The sequence below is a fragment of the Somniosus microcephalus genome, chromosome 3, assembly GCF_052327205.1.
Source record: "Somniosus microcephalus isolate GS21.2 chromosome 3, FLI_Smic_1.0, whole genome shotgun sequence".
NCBI lineage: Eukaryota > Metazoa > Chordata > Chondrichthyes > Squaliformes > Somniosidae > Somniosus > Somniosus microcephalus.
In genome coordinates, this window is record NC_140989.1 from 216,020,413 (window position 1) to 216,027,967 (window position 7,555).

General features: G+C 47.7%; 1 protein-coding gene across 1 annotated transcript; it reads left to right on the top strand.

Moving 5' to 3' along the window:
- The first annotated feature begins 305 nt into the window (after positions 1-305).
- Positions 306-2,150, top strand: LOC147121718 (immediate early response gene 5 protein-like). The gene has a single exon (XM_085982168.1). The coding sequence runs from the start codon at positions 585-587 to the stop codon at positions 1,563-1,565; it is 981 nt and encodes a 326-aa protein (XP_085838294.1). The 5' UTR covers positions 306-584; the 3' UTR covers positions 1,566-2,150.
- The last annotated feature ends 5,405 nt before the right edge of the window (positions 2,151-7,555 follow it).

Genomic DNA, 7,555 nt, shown 5'->3' on the forward strand with positions numbered 1-7,555 from the left:
GCCACCTGGGGCGAGCGAGGTAAGACAAAAAAAATCTTTTTGAGATCCATAGTATTTTAAGGTGTCCAGGTGAAATTGCTTTAAGACGCGGGCGACGGGCACGGTGCCGCTTTACGAGCGCCTTGGTGACGGCTTTTATTCAAATAAAGCTGCTGCAAGCTCGGGCTCCTATTGGCCGAGCCCGGGCCCGCCGGTGGGCGGGGCTTGCGTATTTGGAACGCCTGCGGCGACGGTGATTGGTCGGCGTCGCGTCGGGAGGGCGGTATAAATAGCGGGCTATTTTTAAACGGTTACTATTTCCCGGAGCGGCGACGTCGAGTGGGGATCGGAGGCAACGTGAGCGGCATTTGGCGGAGCCCAAGGGGCGGGTCAAGTCAAAGGCAGCGGTTACCGAGGGAAATCCCCAATCGAATTGACGGTCCAACCTTTACGCTCCGCCCCCTCCCCCCCCCCACCCCCAATAGAAGTAGGGGGGAATCAATTAATCGCGTGGGACCTACAATCGGATCCGATTACCGGCGGCGGGAGTCGGGAAAGTTTCTCGCCGATTTGGGGCTATATTCCTGGCGCTGGGAAGCTGGATTATGGAGTTCAAGGTGGAGGCGCACCGCATTATGACCATTTCCCTGGGGAAGATCTACTCCTCCCGGGTGCAGAGGGGAGGCATCAAACTGCACAAGAACCTGCTGGTGTCCCTGGTGCTGAGGAGCGCCCGGCAGGTCTACTTGAGCGAGCAGGAGGAGCTCTACCTGCAGGCGCATAGCCAGGTCCACCTGGGGCCGGCCGGCTTCCAGCAGGTGGCCAACTCCGGCCAGCAAGGGCCGAGCTGGGCTGAGCTGGAGGAGAGGACTGCCTGTGAGCCTCCCAAGGAGCAGGCCCCAAGCAGGGCCGCGAAGGCGAGGACTGACCCCAAGGCGCAGGCCCCAAGCAGGGCCGAGAGGGAGAGGACTGACCCCAAGGAGCAGGCTCCAAGCAGGGCCGAGGGGGAGAGGACTGACCCCAAGGAGCAGGCTCCAAGCAGGGCCGAGAGGGAGAGGACTGACTCCAAGGAGCAGGCTCCAAGTTGGACTGAAATGGCGCGGACTATCCCTGAGGAGCAGGCTCCAAGCTGGACTAAGGTGGCGAGGACTGTCTGCGAGCCCCCCGAGGAGCAGGGGCCAGAGGAAAAGACCACCCGTGAGCAGAGAGCCCCTTGCCAGCCTGCAGTTGTGAGCGCTGGGCGGGCGGAGCGAAGGACTGCGAGGGAGCAGGAGGGTCCGCCGGGCCGTGAATCATCGGCAAAGGCGACCTGTCCCTGTGCCCGGAAAAGGAGGAGCGGAGAGCAGGAGCCTGAAAGCCCGCTCAAAAGGGCCAGGACCGAGCCGGAACTGATCATCACGGCCCCCAGCCACCAGGAGGAAGAGGAGATGGAGACGTCCAACGTCTCTAGTCTCATCACCATTTTTGGCTCCAGTTTTTCTGGCCTCTTAAGTAAGGAGGAGAGTGAAGGAGAGAGCGGGCAAATCTGCTGTGACCAAGTGTTGGGCAACATGGGCTCCTGGAGCAGGGCGATTGTCGCCTTCTAACTTTTTTTGGGACGGGTGAAATCGAGACCAGGACTTGTGGATTCAATTGGTATTCTGGGTTCTGGAGCATGCACCGGGAGGGAGGGTTGGCTTGGAGTATCCCTCCCCCAAAAGGCGCCCCATGGCAGCACGTGGAGAGCAGCTTCATTCACCACCCCGATGAGGAAATGGAGCGGAGTTGAGAAGACAGACTAGGTCCGGGCAGGCCTGTTCAGGTTTTGGGAGGAGCGGGGGGCATTCTCGCATTTGAGTTGGGAGTTCCTGTGGTTTTTTTAATCTTATGTTTTTGATTTAAATGTGTTGTAATTTCGCAGCCCAACTAAACTTTTTATTGCTGAGTCAGAGTGAAGTCAGTTGCCTCAACCCCGCCCCCGCGGCTTGTTCTGTGCCGTTTCCCGGATGAAATTTGCATGGGACTCCCAGTGAGAGATCAGTTTGGGCACGTTTCTGTACTTAATTTAAAATGTCTTTGTTCTATAAAGACTTGGAAACATGTGTTCGATTATTCTCCGTTATTGTACTGTTTTTTTTCCCTGTTGTATGAATGGTGTAACTTGCACGAATTAAAATGTTATTTTAAATTAATCTTTCCTTTTTGGGCTTGTTGGTTTTTGTGCACGTACGCACTGGTCGACGATGGGTTAACTCTCCTGCAGTGCACTGGCTGGGGGGAGGGGAGTTTCCTTTGTGACTATTGTTTGGAAGGAATGCGTCGGACTCTCTTTTTAAAGAGACAGTGCTGCTTTTGTCAGCCCTAACTAGGGTAAAGTTCACAGGCTGCAAGATCCAACCGCAACTTTTTTTTTGCACACATTGAACCGCCCAAAGCGCTTTTTTTAGTAGGCGAATTTTCCATTTTTTTTTTTAAAAAGGGCTTTTTAATGACTGCATAACTTTTTTATTAAGTGAAAGTTTCACTGAGGTTTTTATTTAACCAATTCTTCCCTCGTCCTCCATTTCGCATCTGGTTGCACAGATTGCCCCTCCATTGCTGGGGCCCCCAAGTGTTGGTTGGCTGTTTGACTCTGGAATGGTGTTGAAGCTGTCGCTTGATCTCCTAGTAGGAGTGACTGGTTGGTTAGTGATCAGGAGTGGGAGCCCTAGCTAATTGGTTCCCCCCTCCTATTTTTTCTTTACCCCACTCCCCCACAAAGTCCAGGTGCAGCTGCCTGTATTGGCTTTACTACCGTTAGGTATTCACTTCAATTCTTTAAAAATTGTTGGGGTGGCCTAATTAAATGTTTTATGTCTGTGTTTTCTGTGCCTATGAGTGGGAGAGAGGAGGAGGGTGTACGGTGCTGCTAAGCAGGAACAGATGAATGCAATTTGTTCTGTCCACATACTTGCTACCTAGAAACACAGGCAAGGGGCTGCCTCTGCTATCTTTTTGGCTTTGGTGTTCTGACTGTTGGGTATAACCCTAGGGACACTTGTGTGAGTTTAGATGGTGAGTTATTTTAACTATAGGAATGGTTATTGCAGCTGGACTTGATCTTACCATTTCTCTTTCCTCTGCACGCCCTGTTGGGACAAGGGATCAGTAGGGAATCTTGTGGCAGGCTTTCTTGGATTTTATGGCTCTGCGCTGCACAAGGTGAACCATTTTTTGGTTTGGGGGGGTTTAAATTCAGTGAGTCCCATGACTCATTAAGGTAGACACAGTAAGAATTTGAGCATGCTACAGATTGCTGAATAAGAATGAAAATGTGCATGTAGAAACACACTTGGTGGTTGTACGGTGTTATTAGTTTGAGGCGGTTCCAAAGAGTTTTATTCTTGTTGTCAGTTCTTGTTAATCAGTTGTTGACCTTCCCTGGGATCACTGGCTTGGAGGTGTTTCTGTGCCTGACTTGAGTTTTGAATTATCCTCCCAGAATCTGTCACAGAACCTGCAGTAATACACAAGTCCCAAGTAAGTCATTTAGCTCTTTCAGTTGGTTCAGTAACTCCTTCCCTGACCCCAGTGATGTCACTGGTGTACTGGCCAGCATTTGTCCCTGAACTGACATGACAAACAGATTATCTGGTTGGTGTTTGTGGGATCTTGCTGTGTGCAAATGGACTACTATGTTTACCTACAATACAGCAGTGACTACACTTCAAAACTACTCCATTAACTGAAGCATTTTGGGACGTCCTGAGTATGTGAGGTGTTAAATGAATGCAAGTTCTTTCCTTTCTATTGGTGCTTTGGAAAGTACATTTTTACAAATTTTTAAAAACTTATTTTTATTTACTATCCTGAAGACTCAGTTCTTGCTAAAGTCTGGTTCTGTGGTGCAAGCTCTCTGGCACCTTATTTTTCTTGTGTGATCATAGAGAGTTGGGTGTTAGCTGGCTATTTGACTGGTGGGCACCATTGCCAATTGTGGATGTCAGGTGAGGGCCGGATCACATGTATTTTCCAGCTGGGTTTCTCTGGGTTGGGAGTGGCAATGCTGGCTGACTTTCTTCTCCCTCCCCTGAGCTTACAGGCACTGACTAATTTAACACCCCAATTAGTGCTCCAGCAGTTTTGACCCTGGGCTATTCTAGTCTGTATGACTTGGTGGGGGAGGGAGGGTTCTGTCTTTAAAAACAGCTACTCTCCAAGGAGTGCAGTAGATTTGTGTGCTGTTCACTGCATTCAGTGGTAATTGGGGAACTGTACTTCTAACATTCAGCTGCTCCGGCTAGTTAGTGTATGATTGCTTAACATGTTCACCTGACGCTTTTGTCCGGCATTTAAATCGCTCTTAAAGATGTTAACATTTGATTTTTTTTAAATGGGGGTGGGGGAAACTCTTCTCTCAAAAGGCTGTGGATGCTGGGGGTCAATTGAAATTTTCAGGACTTGAGATCTCTTTTTTGTTAGGTAAGGGTATCAAGGGATATGGAACAAAGGTGGGTAAATGAAGTTAAGCTACAGATCAGCCATGATCTAATTGATTGGTGGAACATGTTCAAGGGGCTGAATGGCCAACTCCTGCTTCTGTGTTCCTGCGTGTTGAGCATTTGTCTAATATCTGATCCGCCTAATTGGTTTAAACCCAGTTGATGAATCTTTCACTTTTGACATGGGAGCAAATAGCTGACTTTAAAATTGGGCCAATGAAAAGTCTCTTGCATGACCTCTGTGCTATTGGGACTCCCTCCATGCCAGCTACATGTCTTTAGAAGAGCATGTAGTCTGTGAAGTGTTTTGTTACTCCGAGATCTCTGCTGTTGCCTCCTAAATGATTAAGACGCTAGATGCTCCAGTGTCCCCAGGTAGGTCAAGGTACAGAAGAAGTTCAGTAAGAACATATCCAGGATGTGAGATTTAGTTATTGGGTGAGATTAGAGCAGAGAAGGTGGAGGGAGATCTGATAAAGGGGTTCTGATGAGGTAAAACTGCCTACTGCTTAGCTTAGCGAGTCAGTAACTAGAGGGCTTAAATTTGGATTCACCAGAAGAACAAAGGGAGATGTTGGGGAAATCATTAGAATGGTTACAGCACAGAAGGTGGCCATTTGGCTGTCGAGCCCGTGCCAGCTTTCTGCTTATTTCTCCAACTTCTTCCAGTTCTGATGAAAGGTCATCGACCTGAAACGTTAGCTCTCAGATGCTGCCTGACCACCTGAATATTTCAAGCATTTTCTGTTTAAATTTCAGATCAGAATGATACAGCACAGAAGGAGGCCATTCGCTCCATTGTGCCTGTACCAGCTCTTTGGTAGAGCTATCCAATTAATCCCACTCCCCTGCTCTTTCCCCATAGCCCTGTAATTTTTTTATCCTTCATGTATTTATCCAATTCCCTTTTGAATGTTACTATTGAATCTGCTTCCACCACCCTTTGAGGCAGTGCGTTCCAGATCACAAGAACTTGCTGTGTTTATATATTTAAAAAAAAGTTTCCTGATGTCACCTCTGGTTCTTTTGCTAATCACCTTAAAACTGGTTACTGACCCTTCTGCCATGAGAAACAGTTTCTCCTTCTTTACTCGGCCTTTCATGATTTTGAACACCTCTATCAAATCGTCTCTTAACCTTCTCTGCTCCAAGGAGACCAACTCCAGATTCTCCAGTCTATCAACGTAACTGAAGTCCCTCATTCCTGGAATAATTCTCGTAAATCTTTTCCGCACCCACTCTAAGGCCTTCACATCCTTCCTAAAGTGTGGTGCCCAGAATTGGACGCAGTACTCCAGTTGGGGCCGAACCAGTGTTTTATACAGGTTCATCAGTGTTTCATTGAAACATAGAAGATAGGAGTAGGCCATTCAGCCCCTTGAGCCTGCTCTGCCATTCAATGAGATCATGGCTGATCATCCAAATTCAGTACCCTGTCCCTGCCTTCTCCCCATACCCCTTGATCCCTTTAGCCTTAAGAAATATATCCAACTCCTTCTTGAATATATTTAATGAACTGGCCTCCACCGCCCTCTGTGGCAGAGAATTCCACAGGTTCACCACTCTCTGGGTGAAGAAATTCCTCCTCATTTCAGTCCTAAATGGCTTACCCCTTATCATTAGACTATGACCCCTGGTTCTGGACTCCCCAGCCATCGGAAAAATCCTTCCTGCATCTAGTCTGTCCAGGCCTGACAGAATTTTATAGGTTTCTATGAGATCCCCTCTCAATCTTCTATACTCCAGTGAGTATAAGCCCAATTGACACAATCTCTCCTCGTATGTCATTCCTGCCATCCCAGGTTTCCACACTTTTGTACTCTACCTCTTGATGATGCCCCTCTATTCATGAAGCCCAGGATCCCATAAGCCTTTTTAACTGCTTTCTCACCCTACCCTGCCCTGCCACCTTCAACGATTTGTGCACACATACCCCCAGGTCTCTGTGCACCCCCTTCAGGATTGTACTATTTAGTTTATATGTCCGCTCCTCGTTCTTTGTTTCTAACACAATGTATTACATCACACTTTTCTGCGTTAAATTTCATCTGCCACGTGTCTATCACTCCTCCTCACTTCACTATAGTTCCAAAGGAGTTTTTCCTTTTTAACACTGGGTTGTTAGGATATGGAATGGCTGACCAGAAATAGTGGTGGGAGCAGCATCTGTAATAGCTTTTAAAACTAGATAAATATTTGAAAGAGAAAAGGCTGTGGGGACTGAGGCTAACTGGATAACTCTGAGCTGACATCGGTGCAAAGGTCTGATTTGAGGTGATCTACATTGTATGTTGTGTAAATGCTGGGGCAGAGTTTGAGGTCAGGAAGATTTATACAGTGCCTTTCACTACCTCGGCACTTCCCACAGTGCTTCAGTCAACAAAGTACTTTTTGAAGTGTAGCCACTGATTTAATGTCGGAAATGCAGCAGCCAATTTGAGCACAGCAAGATCTCACAAATAGCAATATCAAGTTGGTTGAGGGATACTTGGAGAACTCCCCTGCTCTTTGAAATAGTGCCATGGGATATTTTAAACCCAATTGATGAATCTTTCACAACATCGATATGGGAGCAAATCAGCTAACTTTAAAATTGGGCCAATAAAAAGCCCCACAAGTGTTACCTGCATTTATTGCTGTCATGTGCAGCTACCTCTTTTAAGGGCAGTGAGGGTGGACTCTGCTTAACGTCTCCTCTGTAAAACAGAACCTCTGACAGTGCAGTACTCCTTCAGTATGATTTGGACAGGTTGGGTGATTGGGCAGATGCAGTATAATGTGGATAAATGCGAGGTTATCCACTTTGGTGGCAAAAACAGGAAGACAGATTATCTGAACGGCAATAGATTGGGAAAAGGGGAAGTGCAACGAGACCTGGGTGTCCTTGTGCACCAGTCGCTGAAGGTAAGCATGCAGGTGCAGCAGGTGGTTAAGAAGGCAAATGGTATGTTGGCCTTCATAGCGAGAGGGTTTGAGTACAGGTACAAGGATGTCTTGCTGCAGTTGTACAGGGCCTTGGTGAGACCACACCTTGAGTATTGTGTGCAGTTTTGGTCGCCTTATCTGATGAAGGATGTTCTTGCCATGGAGAGAGTGCAGCAAAGATTCACCAGACT

Coding starts and splice junctions, on each gene's coding strand:
- LOC147121718 (XM_085982168.1), top strand. CDS start 585: ATGGAGTTCAAGGTGGAGGCGCACCGCATTATGACCATTTCCCTGGGG.